The 25,233-nt window shown below is 47.5% G+C and overlaps 1 protein-coding gene across 1 annotated transcript in view; it reads right to left on the reverse strand.

Moving 5' to 3' along the window:
- LOC119973221 (dynein heavy chain 3, axonemal-like) overlaps window positions 1-25,233 on the reverse strand; it is a 714,697-nt gene that overhangs the window by 250,855 nt on the left and 438,609 nt on the right. Inside the window, exons 41-42 of the mRNA XM_038810887.1 lie at window positions 17,742-17,933; window positions 7,229-7,362 (exon numbers count right to left, since the gene is read on the reverse strand). Coding sequence (XP_038666815.1) covers window positions 7,229-7,362; window positions 17,742-17,933 — 326 coding nt within the window. The remainder of the gene's footprint in view (window positions 1-7,228; window positions 7,363-17,741; window positions 17,934-25,233) is intronic.

The raw sequence follows: 25,233 nt of genomic DNA on the forward strand, positions 1-25,233 counted from the left end.
GACTATTTTCTAAATGGGGAATGCTTCGGAAAGCAGAAGCACAAAGGGGCTTGGGAGTCTTTGTTCACGATTCTCTTAAGGTTAATGTGCAGGTTCAGTCGGCAGTTAAGAAGGCAAATGTAATGTTCGCATTTGTGTCAAGAGGGCTAGAATACAAGATCAGGGGTGTACTTCTGAGGCTGTATAAGACTCGTGTCAGACCCCATTTGGAGTATTGTGACCAGTTTGGGCCCCATATCTAAAGAAGGATGTGCTGGTCTTGGAAAGGGTCCAGAGGAGGTTCACAAGAATGATCCCTGGAATGAAGAACTTGTTGTATGAGGAACGTTTGAGGACTCTGGGTCTGTATTCATTGGATTGGATTTGTTTATTGTCACGTGTACCGAGGTACAGTGAAAAGTATTTTTCTGCAAGCAGCTCAACAGATCATTCAGTACATGGGAAGAAAAGAGAATTAAACAAAATTCAAGAAAATACATAAAAGCGCAACACAAGATATACAATGTAACTACATAAGCATTGACATCGGATGAAGCATACAGGGCGTAGTGTTAATGAGGTCAGTCAATAAGAGGGTCATTTAGGAGTCTGGTGACAGCGGTGAAGAAGCTGTTTTTGAGTCTGTTCGTGCGTGTTCTCAGACTTCTGTATCTCCTGCCCGATGGAAGAAGTTGGAAAAGTGAGTAAGCCGGGTGGGAGGGATCCTTGATTATGCTGCCCGCTTTCCCCAGGCAGCGAGAGGTGTAGATGGAGTCCATGGATGGGAGGCAGGTTCGTGTGATGGACTGGGCGGTATTCACGACTCTCTTAAGTTCCTTGCGGTCCTGGGCCAAGCAGTTGCCATACCAGGCTGTGATGCAGCCCGATAGGATGATAGGAGCCCGATTGGAGTTTAGAAGGATGAGGGGGGATCTTATTGAAACTTACAGGATGCTGCAAGGCCTGGATGGAGTGGACGTGGCGAGGATGTTTCCACTTGTAGGAAAAACTAAAACCAGAGGAAACCATCTCAGATTAAAGGGACGATCCTTTAAAACAGAGATGAGGAGGATTTTTTTCAGCCAGATGGTGGTGAATCTGTGGAACTCTTTGCCGCAGAAGGCTGTGGAGTCTAATTCACTGAGTGTCTTTAAGACAGAGATAGATAGCTTCTTGATTTATAAGGGGATCAGGGGTTATGGGGAGAAGGCAGGAGAATGGGGATGAGAAAATATCAGCCATGATTGAATGGTGGAGCAGACTCGATGGGCCGAGTGGCCTAATTCTGCTCCTATGTCTTATGATTCAGGAGTTGAGAGGATTGGATTGGATTGGATTTGTTTATTGTCACGTGTACCGAGGTACAGTGAAAAGTATTTTTCTGCAAGCAGCTCAACAGTACATGTTGAGCAGCTCCCAGTACATGGAAGAAAAGAGAATTAAACAAAATTCAAGAAAATACATGAGAATACATAATAGGGCAACACAAGATATATAATGTAACACTGGGACTATACTCATTAGAATTTAGAAGAATGAGGGGGGATTTTATAGAAACATAAAATTATGAAGGGAATAGATAAGGTAGAAGCAGGGAGGTTGCTTCTACTGGTGGGTGAAATGAGAACTACAGGGCATAACCTCAAAGGGAGAGCAGATTTAGGATTCAGTTGAGGAGGAACTTCTTCACCCAAAGGGTTGTGAATCTGTGGAATTTCCTGCCCAGTGAAGCAGTTGAGGCTATCTCGTTGAATGTTTTTAAGGCAATGATAGATAGATTTTTGAACAGTAAAAGAATTAAGGGTTACGGTGAGTGGGCGGGTAAGTGGAGCTGAGCTGTACCCAGTGTGGAATGAATCTCCGGGGCAGACCAATGAACTGGGTCAAAATGCTGGACTTTGCCGGTAACTAGTGGCAATTGGTTCTGAATTCTCTGGAATGTCTCTCTCCCCAGTAAGACTGGGTTGTTTTAGCTTCGCTTTCGGTTCAGAAGCTGGAAGAAATGTGTCTGATTTTCTCTCAAAGGTCTGATGACTTCTCTCTAAAAATCCAGTGTAAGAACTCTCTTCTCTTCCCAGTAAGTCATGTGATTGAAACTGCAAAGGAGTGAGATTAAAACTCAGGCTGTAAGCTGGGTTTGATGTGAGTCTTAAGAGAGAAGACTCAAAGGGGAACCTCGTGTTGAAGGCCCAGTTTAATAAAGGCTATAGTGTCTCTCCATAAGAAATCCTGCTGCCTGTTAGTGCTGAATGAATGTTTCTGCTGTAAGAGTATCACCAACTGTACACTGGTGGCTTCAATCAATCAACGTGCTGGGACAACAGCCTGCTGCAAAGAATTAAACACTGAAAGCAAGGAATCTTATTTTTCTTTTTATATTAATCCCTATTATTTGTATCCCTTTCCATCTCTCTGTGTTTGTTTGTCTTGTGTTTGTGTGGGTAAAGGGTGAGACAGTAAAAGGAGAGCAGTAGGTTAGCTTGCCATTATTCCATTGTAATTACTGAATATTTCATCTTTATTTGTTATAAATTAACAGTAATTGTGTTTCAATTTATAAACTTGGTGACTAATTATTGAGCAGTCAAGGGTCAAAGACTGCAGGAATTTTTATATGAATTATTGGTTAATTCACTTGTGTTGGGACTCTGTGGCCAGTGGGGCTAGAATTGTTGTTTGACCACGGACTAGCCCAGGGTGTTGTAACAATAGATATACAAGGCACTGCAGTAAACGGTGATCATCCCCATGAAGACCTACTGGCTCTTCGTAGATGAGGATGGATCCCTTGCAGTACTGAGTGGTTTCTTGGAGGCTGTGGTCCTAGAGAATGATTCCTGTTGCTGTATGCACCTTATGAAGTCTCTGTTGTCTTTTTCGAAGAATTGTGTGCTTTTACTGGCTGAGAAGTATTCAGATCTTCTATCCACTGAATCTACCAATATGTTGTTTACTTTATCTCCAGTTGTTCATGAAGAGACCACATGAGAACACTTTCCATGGAGAACACTTTGCCAGTGTTATGGGCCAGGGTTTAGAGAACCCCAAAGTGTATCATGGAGTTCACCTGACCCATAACTTTTAATAGATTGTGGTATGAGGAGCACAAGGCCCACTCTACAGGTGTGGTACAGCAGAAATGGAAAAGTATTTTTTAAAAGCAAAACAATGTTAATTCTATGAACTCAAGTTAACCTTTTTAAAACATAGTGAACATCTTAGCAATCATTAATTCAAATACAACCCCCAAAGAATACAACACTAAGTAATCCTTAAACTGTCCTTTCAACATACATAAGACTTAAAAAAACATTTAAACAGAAGCACATCAGGTTAAAGCCACTACTGAGAGCAGTTATTAGTTTTAAATCACCAAAGGATCGATTTACAGTCTTTAGATTAGAGAGCTCTTCTGGCTGTGACTGCAGCTGTCCAGCTCTGAAAACGAAACTAAAACACACCCTGCAGCAAACAGCCTGAAACAAAAGTAAAAAGCTGATAGACAGCCCAGCTCCACCCACAATCTGACATCACTGATAAACACCCATTTCTTAAAGGTACTCTCACATGACACCAGAATCTATGATAGAGTCCATAGAGGATCACACTGGCAGAGAGCTGGCACCTTCCCAGTGAATCAATTAGCACCAATGCTCCAGGCCCACATGAGTCTTTATCTCTTCAGTTGGGGCAGAATATTTAGTATTTCTAAAGCTTTGCAAACCTGTACAGTAAACCTCTTTCTGAATTATTCATCTACAGGAAATCTGCCTTCATTTGGTTGTTGAAATTCATCCAAGCAGTCTTGTCTCCATATCCTCAGCAATTCTTCCCATTGTTCAGTGTGGAGCCGCTTCACACAGTGAGAAGTGTGGATCAATTACACAGTCTTACAGAAAGTATGATGTGGAAATGCCGGCGTTGGACTGATGTGAGCACAGTCTTACAACACCAGTTAAAGTCCAACAGGTTTGTTTCAAACACTAGCTTTCGGAGCACTGCTCCTTTCTCAGGTGAATGAAGAGGTATGTTCCAGAAACATATATATATAGACAAAGTCAAAGTTGCAAGACGATACTTTGAATGCGAGCATTTTCAGGTAAATAAGTCTTTGCAGCTCCAGAGAGAGGGGCAAATCCCAACTTTAACCTAGGATTACAATATTACCATTGGGCAACTGCTGTCTAGCCGTTCTCTGCTCCCTGCCTCTTTGGGCTTTAAAGGCGATAATTTCCCCTCTAATCACAGTCTTCAATGCCTCCCAGAACGTGGAGGGTGAGATCTCCTCGTTTTTATAGTTTTTTTGTATACGCTATGGCCTCTGATACCTCGCTGAAGACCTTCTCGGCCAGTCGTGCAATGTCCAACCTCCATGTGGGGTGTTGGGCACTGCCCGACTCCAACTTCACATCCATATAATATGGAGTGTGGTCAGTTATGTATTCCGCTTTGACCAGCCCCGGAAGCATCGATTTCCCCACCACAAAGAAGTTGATCCTAGAGTATACGTTGTGCACTGGGGTGAAGAAGGAGAACTCTTTCTCCCCTCGGTGGGTGAACCTCCAAGGGTTCACCGCCCACATCTGCTCCATAAAATGACCGAGTTCCTTTGCCATGTTAGAGGACTTCCCTGTTTTTGGGTTCAACCTGTCTGTCCTTGGGTCCTGTTGGAAAGCAGGATTAGGCTATTGAGCTGGAGGATCGACCATGATCATATCGAATGGGGAGCAGGCTCAAAGGGCCGAATGGCCTCCTCCTGCTCCTATTTTCAATGTTTCCATGTCTTTCCTAGGCTCCAAGCATGTGTCTGGGATGAAATATCTGCTGCTAGTCCTCAGTGTCAAGTGTCTCTCCTTCTGAACTTTCTGCTCTTCACTCTGTCAGGTCTAACCCCGACTTTGTCATCAAACCTGCCGACAAAGGGGGTGCTGTTGTCGTTTGGCGCACTGACCTCTACCTCGCAGAGGCTGAGCGCCAACTCTCTGATACTTCCTCTTAACTCCCCCTGGACCATGACCAGACCACTGAACATCTAACCATTATCTCCAACACTGTTAGTAACCTCATTTCCTCCGGATGCCTTCCCCCTACGGCTTCCAACCTCATAGTCCCCCAACCCCGGACAGCCCGCTTTCACCTACTTCCCAAAATCCACAAAAAGGACTGTCCCGGCAGGCCCATTGTGTCAGCATGCTCCTGCCCCACCGAACTTATTTCCTCTTATCGTGACTCCATCCTCACTCCTCTGGTCCATTCCCTCCCCACCTACATCCGGGATTCCTCTGATGCCCTGCGTCATATTGACAGCTTCCAGTTCGTGGGCCCTAACCGCATTCTATTCACCATGGATGTGCAATCCCTCTACATCTCCATCCCACACCAGGATGGCCTAAGAGGCCTTCGCTTCTTTCTCGAAAAGAGACCCGGACAATTCCCATCCACCTCCATCTGGCTGAACTCGTTCTATCTCTTAACAACTTCTCCTTTAACTCATCTCACTTTCTCCAAATCAAAGGTGTAGCAATGGGTACCCGGATGGGTTCTAGCTACGCTTGCCTTTTTATGGGGTATGTGGAACATTCCTTGTTCCAGGCCTATCCGGGCCCCCTGCCACAACTCCTTTACCGATACATTGATGACTATTTTGGTGCCGCGTCATGCTCTCGCCCGGACCTGGAAAAATTCATCAACTTTGCTTCCAGTTTCCACCCCTCCATCACTTTCACCTGGACAATCTCAGACACTTCCCTTCCTTTCCTTGATCTTTCTGTCTCCATTTCCAGCAATAGACTATCCATTAATATCCACTACAAGCCCACTGACTCCCACAGCTATCTGGACCACAGCTCTTCACACCCTACACCCTTTCTCGCAACTCCTTCGCCTCCGTCGCATTTGTTCCGACGATGCCACTTTCCAAAATGGTGCTTCGAAAATGTGTTCCTTCTTCCTCGATCGTGATTTCCCACTCACAGTTGTGGACAGGGCCCTCAACAGTGTGCGGTCCATCTCCCGCGCCACTACCCTCGCCCCCTCCCAGAACAAGGATAGAGTCCATCTCGTTCTCACATTTCATCCCACCAGCCTCCATATGCAAAGCATAATCCTCCGCCATTTTCGCCAACTCCAGCGTGATGCCACCACCAAACACCTCTTCCCTTCACTCCCTCTGTCAGCATTCCGCCGAGACCGTTCCCTCCGAGACAATCTAGTCCACTCCTCCACCATAGCCAGTACCTCTCCCATCACCTATGGCACCTTCCCATGCAATCGCAGAAGGTGTAACACCTGCCCCTTTACCTCCTCCAGGCTTAACATTCCAGGCCCAAAACACTCATTCCAGGTTAAGCAGTGTTTCACTTGCACCTCTTTCAATCTGGTCTATTGCATTCGCTGCTCCCAATGTGGTCTCCTCTATATCGGAGAGACCAAACGCAGACTGGGTGATCGCTTTGCTGGGCATCTTCGGTCTGTGCGCATTCAGGATCCTGACCTTCCTGTTGCTTGCCATTTTAACAAAAGACCCTGTACCCATGCCCACATGTCTGTTCTTGGCCTGCTGCAATGTTCCAGTGAAGCGCAACGCAAACTGGAGGAACAACATCTCATCTTCCGTCCGGTTAGGCATCCGGCCTGAACATCGAATTCAACAACTTCAGATGATCAGCCCCACCTCAACCCATTTGTTTTCATTTCATTTTAACTGTCTTTTACAGTTCATCCTCTGATGTTAGTTTCCCTGCTGTTTGACCTTTCTGGGGACTGCCATTAGCACTCTTTCCCCTTGGTATCTGTGGCCATTAGCACCCGGTTTCCCTGGGTTTCTATGGCTATGACTCATCTTTCATTCTCACTCCACAGTATAAATATTTCCCACTTTCTCTGTCTGTTAGCTGTGACAAAGAGTCATCGGACTCGAAACGTTAGCTCTTTTCTCTCCCTACAGATGCTGCCAGACTTGCTGAGATTTTCCAGCATTTTGTCTTTGGTTTCAGATTCCAGCATCCGCAGTAATTTGCTTTTATCAAGAGTTCGAGGTGGATATTAAGCAGCTAAAAGGTTTTCGCTAAACCTGCTTCCATTTGTGAAGATTGAAGATTGTTAAATAATTTGATGACAATTTCCTAGATTTTTTTCATTAGTTCCTTCACAATAAATAATCTAAATTAATTTATGCTTTTCGGGAAACGTCATTAGCAGAGTAGCAGCAATTTACAAATTGATTAAAATCAAAGTATTCCATTCAAACCTTTCAGACAGGGTGACCACGCTCTGGTGGAAATGTTGACACATGAGCACAGCTTCGTTCCGGATTTCCTGCGACATTTCAACATCATCCAGAAAATGGTTTGCAACTTTCTCCAAGGCATCTTCAGGCCAGGCCTAAAAGATCGGAATAACTTGATGGTTAGAGTGCAACCACAACACAGTTGATCAGCAGACACTGGGCGGGACGTTGTGTTGTTTGGAGGCCGCCCGCCATTGTCGACGGGGTTTCCCGCTCAGTGCCACACAGCCGCCACCCCCCCACCCCCCCCCCCCCCACACAAAATCACCACCAACGGTAACCGGAATGTCCCGCGACTCCCGCCAGTGAGGTTGGCTGGAAATGTCTGGCCCCTGAGGGAGGCAAGAGACGGAGATACCAATATCCACCAAGTCCTGTCGGCGGCGAGCCGACGCTGAGGGGGATTTGTGGAGAAGCAACTAGTTCAATGTTGGCATAACGTTTTCAATGTCGTGCACGTAGGGAGGAAAGAAAGAATGGAGAGGCCCAGGAACAGTTAGAGGCACTGGTAGCAAAACTAAAATCATGGTGACCAAGCTGTTGGAGCACATTCCACGTGGCTCACTGGCTCTGATTCCACATTGACCGGACCTGAACAGATGATGGAACCTGAAGATGCACTTCACACACAGGTATGCCCGACATGTCCAAATAACAGATTGTGGCAGATAACCGACTAACTTGAGAGTAGGCCAAGTGAATATCAGGATAGGGCCATTTATCTCAAAGACCAACCACCAACATTTGGGACCAGCAGAGAGGAAAGGTAGAGAAATACAAAAACTGACTGAGGCAGAAGGAAGTGAAAATGTGGAAAGCCAGGCTGTGTAAATTCAGACAGTGGGTCTGATGGTGATTTAAGCCCGGGAAAAAGATCAAGAACTCGTGAAGGGAACTCGCCACAAGAGGGACAAGTTGAACAGGGTCCAGATAGGGACGCACTTTAACAAGCTCAAGGGCCAAACAACAGGCGTGTAGTGACGCAAGCAATAGGAGCCCCTTCAATAGAGAAACTCTTGTGGTTATGAACAAGTTGAATGGTAAATTGGTAAAGGAAGCAAAATCAAAAGGAGTTGACAATCGGAAAGAGTTTGATGTTTACACAGAGGTGCCAGATGGAGGACAGTGTTGTCCCATAGCTTGGTCTGTACGTATTTTCTTAAAGCACTTGCCTGGTTTCCTCTGGGGGGATCAGGTACATTTGAGAGAGTCATGATAGTTAGAATTATAAAGGAATTCAAATTGGAAGGTGAGCTTCTGGAGCTTTTAAAAAAAATTATTTACGGGATATGGGCGTTGCTGGTTAGGTCAGCATTTATTTCTTATCTCTAATTGCTCTTGAGAAGGTGGTGGTGATCTGCCTTTTTGAACCACTGCAGTCCACATGGTGTAGGTACACCTACTGTGCTGTTAGGGAGGGAGTTCTAGGATGTTGCCCCAGCGACAGTGGCACAAATGTAACTTGCCACTTGTCAGCCCAAGCTTGGATATTGTCCAGGTCTTGCTGTATTTGGACATGGACTGCTTCATTATCTGAGAAGTCATGAGTGGTGCTGAATATTGTGTAGTCATCAGCGAACATCCCCATATGTCCCCTTATGTCGGAAATAAGATCATTGATGATACAGCTGAAGATGGTTGGGCCTAGGGCACGACCCTGAGGAATTCCTGCAGTGATGTCCTGGAGCTGAGTATTACGATCCATGCAAGTGGGCTAGCACTTTGCTGGCACAAATTCTGAGCAATTCCTGGCCCAGCAGGCGGTCTGACCACCAGACCAGAGTTAGCGCCAAAGTGCCTGGCAGCTGGAGCTGTTTTTAAGCGCTCCACTTACCACACAGTCACTGCAGTCATCACGCCGCCTCAGAGAAGACCTGCCCCCCCCCCCCCCCAGCGAAGTTGGGAGTCTGAAGTGGATCTACAGCTCCATGTCAGTGAGGAGTGAGGGACACCCTCTTCCCCAGTGTAGGCTGTAGCCTGGCAGGTGGTGGCTGGACTCACCACCTTTCGCAGTCCAGCAGGTATGTTCTTTAGGGCCCAGCCAGCTCAGCCTGTGGCGGTACTACTAAACCACTCTTGGTACTGGAAATTGAAGTCACCCACCCAGAGCATATGCTGTGCCCATGTCACCCTCAATCCTTTCTCCAAGTGGTGTTCAACATGGAGGAGTACTGATTCATCAGTGGGGTTGGGGGGGTGGGGTGGGGTGGGGGGGTGGGGTGGGGTGGGGTTGGGGGGGTGGGGGTGGGGTGGGGGGGGGGGAGGCAGTGGTAAGTGGTAACCAGCAGGAGGTTTACTTGTCCATGTTTAAACTAGTACCATGAGACTTCATGGCGTCCAGAGTCGATGTTTAGGACTCCGAGGGCAACTCGCTCCCAACTGTATACCATTGTGCCACCACCTCTGCTGGATCTGGCCTGCCGGTGTGACGTACCCAGGAATGGTGATAGTGCTGAATGGGATATTATCTATAAGGTATGATTTTATGAGGATGACTGTCGTGCTGTTGCTCAACTGGTCCGTGAGACGGCACTCACAGTTTTGGCATAAGCCCCCAAATGTTTGTAAAAAGGGCTTTGCAGGGTCGACAGGGCTGGGCTTGTCACTGTTGTTTCCAGTGCCTAGATTGAGGCTGGGTGGTTTGGCCAGTATCAATCCTTTTTGCAGACATTGTAGCGATTTGAACTGAGCCATTTTGGAGGGCTTTTAAGAATTATCCACATTGATGTGAGTCTGGAGTGACATGTAGTCCAGACCAGATGAGGGCGGTAGATTTCCCTATAGGATATTAGCAAACAAGATGGCTTTAGGACAATGAACAATGGCTTCATAGTCATTATTGGACTTTTAATTCCAGATTTCTTTACTGAATTCAAATTTCATTATCTGCCTTGGTGGTCAGTGAGGGACACAGAGACAGAGTCAGTGAGTGGCACTGAGAGAGACAGAGTCAGTGAGCGACGCTGAGAGAGACAGAGTCAGTGAGCGACGCTGAGAGAGACAGAGTCAGTGAACGACGCTGAGAGAGACAGAGTCAGTGAGAGACACAGAGAGACAGAGTCAGTGAGTGACGCTGAGAGAGACAGAGTCAGTGAGCTACGCTGAGAGAGACAGAGTCAGTGAACTATGCTGAGAGAGACAGAGTCAGGGAGCGACACTGAGAGAGACAGTCAGTGAGCAAAATGAAGAGAGACAGAGTCAGTGAGAGACACAGAGAGACAGAGTCAGTGAGCGACGCTGAGAGAGACAGAGTCATTGAGCGATGCTGAGAGGGACAGAGTCACTGAGCGACGCTGAGAGAGACAGAGTCAGTGAGCGACGCTGAGAGAGACAGAGTCAGTGAGCGACGCTGAGAGAGACAGAGTCAGTGAGTGGCACTGAGAGAGACAGAGTCAGTGAGCGACGCTGAGAGAGACAGTCAGTGAGCTACGCTGAGAGAGACAGAGACAGTGAGCGACACTGAGAGAGACACAGTCAGTGAGTGACGCTGAGAGAGACAGTCAGTGAGCTACGCTGAGAGAGACAGAGACAGTGAGCGACACTGAGAGAGACACAGTCAGTGAGTGACGCTGAGAAAGACAGTCAGTGAGCAAATTGAAGAGAGACAGAGTCAGTGAGCAAAATGAAGAGAGACAGTGTCAGTGAGCGACGCTGAGAGAGACGGAGTCAGTGAGCGACGCCGAGAGAGACAGAGTCAGTAAACGACACTGAGAGAGAGAGAGTCAATGAGAGACAGAGTCAGTGAACGACACAGAGAGACAGTCAGTGAGCGACGCTGAGAGAGACAGTGTCAGTGAGCGACGCTGAGAGAGACGGAGTCAGTGAACAACACAGAGAGACAGTCAGTGAGCGACGCTGAGAGAGACAGAGTCAGTGAGCGACGGTGAGAGAGACAGAGTCAGTGAGCAACGCTGAGAGAGACTGAGTGATGTACCATCAATTGAACGCGAGACGAGTTGCTGAACAAAAGTATGGCTTTAATATACTAGATGTTAAGCCCTGCGGTCGATTACAGTAGAAGGACGACCGCCGGTTACTGGGTATTTATACCCCGCCCTGGAGGTGGGGTTAACTCAGCCTCTCGACCAATCGGGGAGCCGTCACATGACTGGTCTCAACCAACCGGTCGAGAGGCACATGATCGACCAGGGCCAATGGTAAGCCGGTGTTCTGCACCAATGGCAGGCAGCTATGCTAATCATACCACCACATTCACCCCTTGCGGAGAAAGAAGCCGGGGGGGGGGGGGGGGGGGGTGGAGTGGAGAACTGGTGGTATGAGTAGTAAGGAGAAAAAAAAATGTATCCTTGGCTTCCCACTGGCCCAGATATTTAGCAATAGTACATAGTGTCCATACAAGGTCCATGGTGGTGTTGAAGTTAAATGGACTCGATCAGCCTTTTCGTTGCCCGTGACGTCCTGGCAGACCGCCGCAGGGGAGTTGGTGACGTTGGTTCAGCCGAAGGTGGTGGTTCAGCTGATGTCCTGGACTCTGGGAGCGGTGGTCCTTGAACTGTCTCCGTACCCCGGGCTGGTGGTGGAGACGCCATGGATGGGGAAGGGGTGGCCTGGGTGAGGCGCTGGGGGAAAAGGGGCAAGGGGGGTCTGTGGTGAAGGGGGGGAAGGCCGCACACCGGCGGGTGCCAAGTCCCGGAGGGAAACTGTGTCCTGCCGACCGTCGGGGTACTCCACGCACGCATACTGCGGGTTAGCGTGGAGTAACTGGACTTGTTCCACCAACGGGTCGGACTTGTGCACCCGCACATGCTTCCGGAGCAAGATTGGTCCGGGGGCGGCCAGCCACGTCGGGAGAGGAGATCCGGAGGACGACTTCCTGGGGAAAACCAGAAGACGTTCATGAGGTGTTTGATTAGTTGTTGTACAGAAGAGTGAGCGGATAGAATGTAAGGCATCAGGGATAACCTCTTGCCATCGGGAAATAGGGAGATCTCTGGACCGGAGGGCCAGTAGGATGGTCTTCCAGATGGTACCATTCTCCCGCTCGACCTGTCCGTTACCCCGGGGGTTATAGCTGGTCGTCCTGCTAGAGGCAATGCCCCTGCTGAGCAGGAATTGACGCAGCTCGTCGCTCATAAAGGAGGATCCTCGATCGCTATGTATGTACGCGGGGTAGCCGAACAGGGAGAAGATGGAGAGGAGGGCCTTAATGACGGTCGATGTGGTCATGTCGGGGCAGGGAATGGCGAAGCGGAAGCGGGAGTATTCATCGATCACCATCAGGAAGTAAATGTTGCGGTTGCTAGAGGGAAGGGGCCCCTTAAAGTCTATGCTGAGACGTTCGAAGGGGCGGGATGCTTTGATCAGATTTGTGCGCGCTCGGGGCGGTAGAAGTGCGGTTTGCACTCTGCGCAGATGTGGCAGTCACGGGTTACTGTCCTGACTTCCTCGATGGAGTAGGGCAGGTTGCGGGTCTCTATGAAATGATAGAAACGGGTCACCCCTGGATGGCAGAGGTCTGTGTGGAGGGAGCGGAGGCGGTCTATCTGCGTGCTGGTGAAGGTACCGCGGGACAGGGCATCAGGAGGCTCATTGAGCTTCCCAGGACGATACAAGATATCGTAGTTGTACGTGGACAACTCTATCCGCCACCGCAAGATCTTGTCGTTCTTAATCTTGCCCCTCTGTGCATTATCGAACATGAAGGCTACTGACCGTTGGTCTGTGAGGAGGGTAAACTTCCTGTCGGCCAAATAGTGCCTCCAATGTCGCACAGCTTCGACTATGGCCGGGGCTTCCTTTTCCACTGAAGAGTGGCGGAGTTCGGAAGCCTGGAGAGTTCTGGAGAAGAAGGCCACGGGTCTGCCCGCTTGGTTCAGGGTGGTCGCCAGAGCTACTTCTGATGCGTCGCTCTCGACCTGGAAGGGGAGGGATTCGTCGATGGCGCGCATCGTGGCCTTTGCGATGTCCGCTTTGATGCGGCTAAAGGTCTGGCAGGCCTCTGTCGACGGCGGGAAGGTCGTGGACTGAATGAGGGGACGGGTCTTGTCAGCGTAGTTGGGAACCCATTGGGCGTAGTAAGCGAAGAAACCCAGGCAGCGTTTAAGGGATTTGAGGGTATTGGGGAGAGGGAGTTCCATCAGGGGGCGCATGCGTTCGGGGTCGGGGCCTTTCACTCCGTTACGCACTACGTAGCCGAGGATGGCTAGACGGTCGGTGCTAAACACGCACTTATCCTTATTGTAAGTTAGGTTAAAGAGTTTTGCGGTTTGGAGGAACTTTCGGAGATTGGTGTCATGGTTCTGCTGGTCGTGGCCGCGGATGGTGACATTATCGAGAGACGGGAAGGTAGCCTGTAATCTGTACTTGCCGACCATTCGGTCCATCTCCCATTGGAAGACCGAGACCCCATTTGTGACACCGTATGGAACCCTGTGGAAGTGGTAGAGGCGCCCATCTGCCTCGAACGCGGTGTACGTGCGGTCACTCGCGCGGATGGGGAGCTGGTGATAAGCGGACTTAAGGTCCACCATGGAGAAGACTTTGTATTTCGCAATCTCGTTTACCATGGCGGACAGGGAGCGCGCAGACAATTTCTCTTAAGACAATTTCTTAAACCGGTAAACCGAGTGTACGCCCGACATCTGCTGAGAGAGACAGAGACAGTGAGCGACGCTGAGAGAGACAGAGACAGTGAGCGACGCTGAGAGAGACAGAGACAGTGAGCGACGCTGAGAGAGACAGAGACAGTGAGCGACGCTGAGAGAGAGGGTCAGTGAGCAAATTTAAGAGAGACAGAGTCAGTGAGCGACACTGAAAGAGAGGGTCAGTGAGCAACACTGAGAGAGACAGTCAGTTATAGACAGTCAGTGAGCGACGCTGTGAGAGACAGTCAGTGAGAGACAGAGACAGAGAGCAACACTGAGAGAGACAGAGTCAGTGAGCGATGCTGAAAGAGAGGGTCAGTGAGCGACGCTGAGTGAGACAGAGTCAGTGAGCGACGCTGAGAGAGACAGAGACAGTGAGCAATGCTGAGAGAGACAGAGTCAGTGAGTGATGCTGAGAGAGACAGAGACAGTGAGCGACGCTGAGAGAGACAGAGACAGTGAGCGATGCTGAGAGAGGCAGAGACAGTGAGCGACGCTGAGAGAGACAGAGTCAGTGAGCGACGCTGAGAGAGACAGAGTCAGTGAGCGACGCTGAGAGAGACCGAGACAGTGAGCGACGCTGAGAGAGACAGAGTCAGTGAGCGACAGTCAGTGAGCGACGCTGTGAGAGACAGTCAGTGAGAGACAGAGACAGTGAGCGACGCTGAGAGAGACAGAGACAGTGAGCGACGCTGAGAGAGACAGAGACAGTGAGCGACAGTCAGTGAGCGACGCTGTGAGAGACAGTCAGTGAGAGACAGAGACAGTGAGCGACGCTGAGAGAGACAGTCAGTGAGCGACAGTCAGTGAGCGACGCTGTGAGAGACAGTCAGTGAGAGACAGAGACAGTGAGCGACGCTGAGAGAGACAGAGTCAGTGAGCGATGCTGAGAGAGGCAGAGACAGTGAGCGATGCTGAGAGAGACAGAGTCAGTGAGCGACGCTGAGAGAGACAGAGTCAGTGAGCGATGCTGAGAGAGACAGAGACAGTGAGCGACGCTGAGAGAGACAGAGACAGTGAGCGACGCTGAGAGAGACAGAGACAGTGAGCGACGCTGAGAGAGACAGAGTCAGTGAGCGACGCTGAGAGAGACAGAGACAGTGAGCGACGCTGAGAGAGGGTCAGTGAGCAAATTTAAGAGAGACAGAGTCAGTGAGCGACGCTGAAAGAGAGGGTCAGTGAGCAACACTGAGAGAGACAGTCAGTGAGAGACAGAGTCAGTGAGCGACGCTGTGAGAGACAGAGTCAGTGAGCGACGCTGAGAGAGACAGAGTCAGTGAGCGATGCTGAGAGAGACAGAGACAGTGAGCGACGCTGTGAGAGACAGAGTCAGTGAGCGATGCTGAGAGACAGTCAGTGAGAGACAGAGTCAGTGAGCGACGCTGAGAGATACAGAGACAGTGAGCGATGCTGAGAGAGACAGAGTCAGTGAGCGACGCTGAGAGAGACAGAGTCAGTGAGCGATGCTGAGAGAGACAGAGACAGTGAGCGACGCTGAGAGAGACAGAGACAGTGAGCGACGCTGAGAGAGACAGAGACAGTGAGCGACGCTGAGAGAGACAGAGTCAGTGAGCGACGCTGAGAGAGACAGAGACAGTGAGCGACGCTGAGAGAGGGTCAGTGAGCAAATTTAAGAGAGACAGAGTCAGTGAGCGACGCTGAAAGAGAGGGTCAGTGAGCAACACTGAGAGAGACAGTCAGTGAGAGACAGAGTCAGTGAGCGACGCTGTGAGAGACAGAGTCAGTGAGCGACGCTGAGAGAGACAGAGTCAGTGAGCGATGCTGAGAGAGACAGAGACAGTGAGCGACGCTGTGAGAGACAGAGTCAGTGAGCGATGCTGAGAGACAGTCAGTGAGAGACAGAGTCAGTGAGCGACGCTGAGAGAGACAGAGACAGTGAGCGACGCTGTGAGAGACAGAGTCAGTGAACGATGCTGAGAGAGACAGAGTCAGTGAGCGACGCTGAGAGAGACAGAGACAGTGAGCGACGCTGAGAGAGACAGAGTCAGTGAGAGTCAGTGAGCGATGCTGAGAGACAGTCAGTGAGAGACAGTCAGTGAGCGACGCTGTGAGAGACAGAGTCAGTGAGCGATGCTGAGAGAGACAGAGTCAGTGAGAGTCAGTGAGCGACGCTGTGAGAGACAGTTAGTGAGCGGTGTTGCATTGGTTGGATCTTAATGCATTCCACTCTATAAATGGGCGGATACAGATGGGTGGACGTAAAATCCGGTTGGTTGGGGGAGGGGCAGGGTGGTGGGGGGAGAGAGATATGGTGCATCCATGCCACATGTTGTGGTTACCGGGTAAACACTGGCAGGTTTTGAAACTACCGTTTGCCGAACATAGAGTCCCTTGCAGAAAGGACTCTCCCTGCCTTTTGATCACTGCCCCACTTCCCTCGCTGTGACTTGCCTGACTGACAGCGTTATCACTGCCCCTAGTTTTAATTCCAGCCCGATTCCTTGCTGGGGACTGATTATAGTTCCTCTGATTGGCCAGTAACTCTTGTGGGGAGGATGCCATGATTGACATCTATTAAATCCAATCCTTTCCAGGTTGATTTGGGGCAGGCTTTTCACTGACTTTTCTGCTTCCCCTGTGAGGCCAGAACTTCTGTATCACAGAGTGGCAATGGCTAGTGTGAGTCCATGAGCTTCCTCCTCACAACTGAAGTGAATTGTTGAGAACTTCTGCCAGCCACCTTTGACCTTGACCCTGTCTTCTGGGTGCATTCTGGGCACTGGGTGGCATCTCTCCCCCGGGGCGGATGGGGAGATAAAGTCCATGTGAGAGAAATGGTTTCAAACATTCATATCCTTTTTCCCTCTGTCGACTCTTCGAGGGTAAGTTGAAACTGTCACATTCTGAGACAAACATTTAAGCTGTCACTTCTTTTCAAGTAAAGACATTAAATTGTGAATATATTAGTTTACAAAACAAATGCCTCATTCCTGCATTCTCGTTATTCGCAGTCTAGCTAAGAAAACAAGGTGTCATTGTACTACATACCGCTGACTGATTCAAATGCTTTAATGGTTAAACTCTCACATTCTTTTTGTATTGTGATGATGTTTATTCAAAAACACTTTATTCAATTCAGTTTATTCAAAAACACTTGACCTGAAGTATATCTTCAACCAACACAAGCCAACAGGGTGCTGGACTCACCCTGACAATTGACTTGGCAAGTTTATTAATCCTGTTTTGATGTTTCAAGTATTGACAACATATCATAATGTATTTCCTCAAGAATTATTCACTCCTTGATTCTGGAAGAGTAACACAAACTCATAATGAATTGACTCATCGAAAAATGTATCAACTCAAATTTCCATTGATAAACTTGACGAATATTAATGTTGATTACTGCACCATTGTTGACAACCTAGTCCTTTGAATACTTCAGAAAGGAACATTTGGAGCGGAATGAGGCCATTCAGTTTCTCTGGCTGATCTGATCCGACTTCAGCTCCATTTACCCACCTTCACTCCGTATCACCCGATCCATTCACAGTCCTGAAATCTCCAATTCACAAAACCAGTGTGAACATTCTAATTCTAGTAGCTAGTTTGTGATGCAGAGCGAGGCCAACAGCACAGGTTCAATCCTCGTACCGGCTGGGGTTATTCATGTAGGCCCCGCCTCCTCAACCTAGATGTGGTGACCCTCAGGTTAAATCATCACCAGTCAGCTCTCCCCCACAAAGGGGAAAGCAGCCTGTGATCATCTGGGACTGTGGTGACTTTACTTTTAGTAGATAAGAGAAAAATTCAGCTGTTAAATCTCAGTGAAGTACCCCTCCAAATCCTTTTGTGAAGATTAATAAAAATATTGGCAGAAAACGTTGTTGATATTTGGAGTGAGTTACCTGAAACCAGTCAATGGTGCAGCAGTTAATCAGGGCTGGGAACTGGCGCAGTCGGTTACGGAATGCCTCTCCTATCGGGCTAAACACCAATATCAAATGCAGGTTCTGCTGAACTCTTTCAGTAAAGTTGCCATAGGTGTTGGAGGGTGTAATGTCTAGCTTTGCTTTTCCCGCTGGTGCAAGATGATTCATCTGTCAGTGAAAGAAAGTTATTGTTGGATAATATTGCCATGTGATAATACAAAGGCTACTGACGCTCCCAATGTTTACCTGAGGAAGGAGCTGTACTCCGAAAGCTAGTGACTCCAAACAAACTTTTTGGACTTAACCTGGTGTTGGAAGACTGTGCCATCCCAGTCCAACGCCGGGCAACTCCACATCTCGGCTCTCAATGTTGGCAGTGAGATCCAAAGTCGTAGTTCAAACACAAGCTCATTTGAAATACGATCAGAATGATAACATTTCTAAAGCACCGTAAAAACTTTCCAAACAGTTAAGTATATTTTGAAGTATGCTCCTTGTTGTTAATGTGGGAAATGCAAGATTCTGCAAACAGGAATGTGGTTACTGACCAGACAATCTGCTTGTGTGATACGTGCTGGCCAGGGCCACCGGGAATAACACATTTATCCTTCTTTGAATATTGTCATGGGATTTCCACGGAGGGGCTGGACAGGACCTCAGTTTAATCATTCATCTGAGGACCGTGCAGCGCTCCTTAGCACTCTCTCAGTACCAAGAATTAGGCCTCAGATCCTGCAGATTATCCTCAGCTTTGTTATTTTATCCATCTGTAATGTATAATGTGATGACCCAAGTACTGGAAAAAGCCTATATTTTCTTTGATTCAGTATCCCTTTATGGACAAAATGGGCTGGGGAATATTTTGAAAGAGGGTTAATTATTTTCCTGATTCTGATAACATTATGTTCCAAGATACTCTGGAAAATTCCTATCAAACACCTTCAGCCAATGAAGATCAGACAAACTAAGAGTTCTCTGTATTCCATGTTGTGTTAGCCTCTGTCAGAGAGACTAACTCTGTTTTAACACCCTGAGCTAGTGCGCGGTCAATTCCAGCCCCACAGATCCCCAAATCCAAGTGAGTTAATCAATAATTCGTATCAAATTCCGAAAATCTTTGGCCCTTGACTGCCCAATAATTTATAGTCAGTCGGCTTTTACGTTGAAACATAATTAATGTTTATTTATAATAGAATTAAAGATGAAATATGCAGTGATTATAATGGAATAACCTACTACTAAACCCCACCTTTTAACTGTCCCACCCTCAACCCACACACAAGACAGGCACACACACAGGGGTGGAAAGGGATGAAAATAATGTGAGTTAAGGGCAATAGATTAAAGTCCTTGCTTCAGTTGAGGATTTCTTCAGTGCACTTTCTTCCCAGTATGAATGAGGATTAAATCTCTAATGTTGCAGCCTGCACTGGTGTTCCTGCAGTTTTAAAAACACTGAACTCACACCTTCCCTGAGACGGGCTTTGATTTGATTTGATTTATTATTGTCACATGTATTAGTATACAGTGAAAAGTATTGTTTCTTGCATGCTGTACAAACAATACATACCGTACATAGGGAAGGAAGGAGAGACTGCAGAATATAATGTTACAGTTATAGCAAGGTGTGGAGAAAGTATCAACTTAATACGAGGCAGGTCCATTCAAAAGTCTGATGGCAGTAGGGAAGAAGCTGTTGCTGAGTCGGTTGGTATGTGATCTCAAACTTTGGTATCTTTTTCCGATGGAAGGAGGTGGAAGAGAGTATGTCCGGGGTGCGTGGGGTCCTTAATTATGCTGGCTGCCTTTCTGAGGCAGCGGGAATTATAGATAGAGTCAATGGATGGGAGGCTGGTTTGCGTGATGGACTGGGCTACATTCACAACCTTTTGTAGTTTCCTGCGGTATTGGGCAGAGCAGGCTCCATACCAAGCTGTGATACAACCAGAAAGAATGCTTTCTATGGTGCATCTGTATAAGTTGGTGAGGGTCGGAGCTGACATGCTAAATTTCCTTCGTCTTCTGAGACAGTAGAGTCGTTGGTGGGCTTTCTTAACAATAGTGTCGGCATGGGGGGACCAAGATAGGCTGTTGGTGATCTGTACACCTAAAAACTTGAAGCTCTCGACCCTTTCTACTTCGTTCCCATTGATGTAGACTGGGGCATGTTCTCCACTACGCTTCCTGAAGTCCATGATAATCTCCTTCGTTTTGTTGACAATGAGGGAGAGATTATTGTCGTCACACCAGTTTACCAGATTCTCTATCTCATTCCTATACTCTGTCTTGTCGTTGTTTGAAATCCGACCCACTATGGTGGTGTCATCAGCAAATTTGAAAATCGAGTTGGAGGGGAATTTGGCCACACAGTCATAGGTGCATAAGGAGCTCTCAGCTCATGGGTTCTCCTCCTGGCCCTGTTTTCGGGAATCAAACACTCACAGGTTTATTGGAGAGAAAGAGTTGGCTGGATCTTTTCATGCAGAGGCTTAGTAGTCAGTCTTTCTGGGGAGAGTTCAGCTGGGTCTTTCACCTCTGTTAACAGAATTCAAACTGAAAATAAAATTGCACCTCATGGCTGCGAAGAACATTCCAAAGAAGCAAACCAATCACCACCGGGTAATGGCAAAGCCCAACCTTTTTGAGTTGAGATCAGTTAACGGCGTGCTTCCAGGCGTTTCCCTACAACTCTGCCTGTACTCTTTCAGTACCTTTGAGATACCTGCTTCTTTCAGTCTCTAGTGTAATGCAGTCAGTCTCAGTCTTTCCTGAGGGTCTAATGAATATTTAACTAAATTTTAAGAATCTCCTACAACTAAACTACAAGTAAGTTTGTCGACGCTGAGAGAAGTGTTTGGTTCATTTTAAACCAATAGACTCTTCAACCGCACCAGCTTTACATTCCCTCTTGAACTGCACATGGCCACCTTCACCTCCCCGTGTGTGCGTGGGTTTCCTCCGGTGCTCCGGTTTCCTCCCACAGTCCAAAGATGGGCAGGTTAGGTAGATTGGCCATGCTAAATTGCCCTTAGCGTTCAAAATTGCCCTTCGTATTGGGTGGGGTTACTGGGTTATGGGGATAGGGTGGAGGTGTGGGCTTGGGTAGGATGCTCTTTCCAAGAGCCAGTGCAGACTCAATGGGCCGAATGGCCTACTTCTGCACTGTAAATTCTATGATTCAGCAACACGTGCAGCTGAGGGTTCACCTCTCGGAGTTGGTTGACTTTATAAGCACCATTCCTTGTGTGACAACTTTTACTTCCTCAGCTGAGTTTTCATAATAACAGCCTTTATCTCCGATTAGCTGATTTGTGCCTTTCCGATTTCAATTGTTTCTCTTTACTTTCCGAATCGGAAGAGGGTACATCTGTCAACATTTCTTTCTTTGAGCCATTCAATGCCCAATGCGTTTTCCTAGCTCCCACATGGCACATCCCGCATTGGCATCTCATGTGCTATCTGCAGTACTTCCTCGGAACTCTCTGTAATCGTGGGGGAAGCTACAACCTTCACTCTTGCTAAATGTTTCCCCAAAATAAGCCTACTCCTTTCACTGGGAATTCTTTAACCACTCCCACAACTACTGGACTTGACACAAAATCACACTCTAATTGCCCTTTATACAATGTAACTGGGATACAACTTCCACCTATCCCATTCACTAATACCTCAGCTTTCACTGGGCTCTCTGGAGGAAAACACAAATCCTTCTCTGGAAGTGTGCACTTAAGTGGGGTGGTCTTTCCAAGGGTTGGTGCAGACTCGATGGGCCCAATGGTCTCCTTCTGCACTGTAAATTCTATGTACTCCAATATGATAGTTTGAGTAGCATCTGTGTCCCTTAAAATTGTTATGGGTTTGGCTACATCAGTTGAGGAAAATCCTCTGACGACACAAAACTGGCATATCTGGGGCTGGTTTAGCTCACTGAGCTAAATCGCTGGCTTTTAAAGCAGGCCAGCAGCACAGTTCGATTCTCATACCAGCCTCCCCGGACAGGCGCCGGAATGTGGCGACTAGGGGCTTTTCACAGTAACTTCATTGAAGCCTACTCGTGACAATAAGCGATTTTCATTTCATTTCATCTACCTCATTCCTCACACCTCCCACAGCAGCGTTTACCTCGAGTCTCCTGAGTCCAGTTAACACCACAGTCTGTGCTGTAGTGTTCTCCAATTCTGTTCCCTTTTTAGAATCCTCCTTACAAACTCCCCCAAGTCCCATGGGCTTTCCTTGCATCTTCTAACATGCTGAACGCATATGTCCCAAATACCTAGGCTTCCAAGTCCCACCTCCAGCCTCAGTACCTTCCTTCCTGGTCTGAGGTGGAGATCTCATTGCTGTTCAGCTGTCCATTCCTTACCTTGGCTACCTGCCTTCTTCTCACTCTCCCACTTCCTGTCCTTTTGAAAAGTATGCGGGTGATGGAACAAAGGTTTTAAATTTATGGATTAGCTCATAACCTTTATGGATTAGCTCATAATAGTCTGTCAGAATCGCTGTTGCCGAGCAGTTTTCACCCTCTGGTCTTCAACATCACAGCAGGTAGTGAATTCTTAAATTCCACGAAGAGAATAATCTCTCTGAATCTCATTAGGTAGTTTCAACTCCCAGTGCTTGTACCCACCTATTAAAATAACCTTTTCAAATTCTGCATAAGTCTGTTCTGGCAGACTCCTTAAATTCAAAAGTTTTTGCCTATATGTTTCAGGAACCAATTCATTTGCATCCAGAATAGCATGTTTTACTATCTCATTATCCCTAGACTCCTACTCTGACAGGGAAGCTTAAACTTCCTGTGCTTGCCTCGTCAATTTACTCTGCAGGGGTAATGTCCACTCTGCAGGGGTAACGTCCACTCTGCAGGGGTAACGTCCACTCTGCAGGGGTAACGTCCACTCTGCAGGGGTAACGTCCACTCTGCAGGGGTAACGTCCACTCTGCAGGGGTAACGTCCACTCTGCAGGGGTAACGTCCACTCTGCAGGGGTAACGTCCACTCTGCAGGGGTAACGTCCACTCTGCAGGGGTAACGTCCACTCTGCAGGGGTAATGTCCACTCTGCAGGGGTAATGTCCACTCTGCAGGGGTAACGTCCACTCTGCAGGGGTAACGTCCACTCTGCAGGGGTAACGTCCACTCTGCCGGGGTAACGTCCACTCTGCAGGGGTAACGTCCACTCTGCAGGGGTAACGTCCACTCTGCAGGGGTAACGTCCACTCTGCAGGGGTAACGTCCACTCTGCAGGGGTAACGTCCACTCTGCAGGGGTAACGTCCACTCTGCAGGGGTAATGTCCACTTTGCTCTTGGCACTCCATTTGGGCTCCTATTTTCTCAAAAGCCCTAAAAAACATTTCAACTTCCTTCTGGTAAAATTTTGAGAGCATGTGCAAATGTAAACATATTTCCATTCTAGGATTAAGCTCCCTTCTACATTTTGTCAGCTCCCCACCCGCTTGTCATGCCTTAAGCTGGAAGTCTCTTTTTTTTTCCTGTTCCTCTCTCTTTTTCTCTTTCCACTTCCTCTCTCTTTTTCTCTTTCCACTCGCTCTTTTTCTTTCCTCCCTCCTCATATCCATCTCCATTGCCTTTTGCTTCATTTCTATTTCTTTCTGTATTTGCTACATTTCCAATTGCTTCAATTGTAACTGGATTTTAGCTAATTATAATGACTTGCACTGATCCAGGCTGTAATTTTTGCATTTCCCTCGAGATTAAATGTTGAGCAATTGCTTCAATTACCTCCACCTTCCGAGTTCCAGTTGAACTTCTAGTCTTAATTTACCTGTCAATTCGACTAGCTTTTCTTTGTGGAGCACCTTTTAAAAAAAAAGAATTAAATCTTCCAACTGAAGAAAATGCCTACCCGTTTCCAGAGCCATCGTGCCATATTACTACAAATCTGGTGTCCCTCTTTAATTAATGTTGTAACCCAAATTCACCATCTAATTTTCCAAAGATCCTTGATGATCCCTCAATTTATGTTACGACAGCTTGTGCTAGTGAGTGATCAATTCCAGCTCCATAGACCCCGAAGTCCCAACACAAGTGAATTAACCAATAATTTGTATAAAATTCCCAAAATCTTTGGCTGCCCAATAATAGTCAGCAGGTTGGTGAGTTGAAACACAATTAATGTTTATTTATGACAGAAGTGAAGATGAAATATGCAGCGATTATAACGGAATAACGGCAAGCTTACCTACTATTTCCCCCCCCATTAACTGACCCACCCTTTACCCACACACACACACAAGACAGACACATGTGGTGGGATGGAAGGGGGTGAAAATAATACGGATTGAGGGCAATAGATAAAAGCCATTGCTTCAGTTGAGCATTTCTTCAGCGCACCTTCTTTCCAGTATGAATGAGGTGTAAATCACTAATTTTGCATTGGTTTTCCTGCAGTTTTAAAAACATTGAACTCACACCTTTCCTGGAGAGACAGAGATTTTGTTTCATCAGACCTTGCTCTCAGCTCGTGGGTTCTCCTCCAGACCCTGTTTTCAGGAATCAAACACTCACAGGCTTATTGGAGAGAAAGAGTTGGCTGGAACTTTGCAGGCAGAGCTGAGGAGTCAATCCTTCTGCAGAGAGTTCAGATAGGTCTTTCACCTCCGCTGCCAGAGGTCAAACTGAAAATAAAATGGCACCTACTTCATGGCCCTGAAGAACATTCTAGAGAAGTCAGAACCAATCACCACCGGCATCGGCAAAGCTCAACCTTTTTGATACAGCTCATTGGCCGCCAGCCAAGTCCATCAGTCTAAGTCACCACTGACGCCAGTCAAATCGTTCTGTGTAAGGAACCTCTTTTAAATCATTGTATGACCTTGATTTCTTCTTTAATTCCTGTCTTGTTGGCTGCTTCAAAAATCATAATTTTGGTTTTAAACTGCAGTCTTTGGTTTTAAACTGAAACACCTCTGATTTAATATGCTATTTGAAGTGGCCCAGGCACACCCCTAGGTGCAGTGTGCTATGTGGCAGGGACCCGTGAGGTCATTTTGATGGACTTGGTTAGCAGCCAATCAGCTCTTCTGGAATTTTGGGATTCATCCAATTCTTGAGTTTGACTGGGAGAGCCCTTCTGAAGGTTCTGGAAGGTGGCGAGCAGTCTCCATTTCAATTAACTTCTGTTAAACGTTGGAGAGAACAGATTCTGTTTATACATGGAGAGTAGCAGGAGCTGAATTAAAAACTATCAGTTCTCTGCCTGGCGATTTAAATGCTTCCAGCCAGCCTGTGAATCAGACCTGTCTCATCTGATGACGTATGACTCGAAACCTTCTTTGCTCTGCACAGCCTGTGAGCTGTTGGCAAGTAGACATTTCCATTCAGATTAGGCAACTGTGAAACCAGAGCTTTGAATTCTCCCTTACCTGATGGATTCTTCCTGAAGTTTCAGGATAAAGGCTTTTCTCGGCAGACAGTTTAAGCTGCAGGAGGATCCAGTCCAGCTCCA

This window comes from Scyliorhinus canicula, chromosome 11, assembly GCF_902713615.1.
Source record: "Scyliorhinus canicula chromosome 11, sScyCan1.1, whole genome shotgun sequence".
NCBI lineage: Eukaryota > Metazoa > Chordata > Chondrichthyes > Carcharhiniformes > Scyliorhinidae > Scyliorhinus > Scyliorhinus canicula.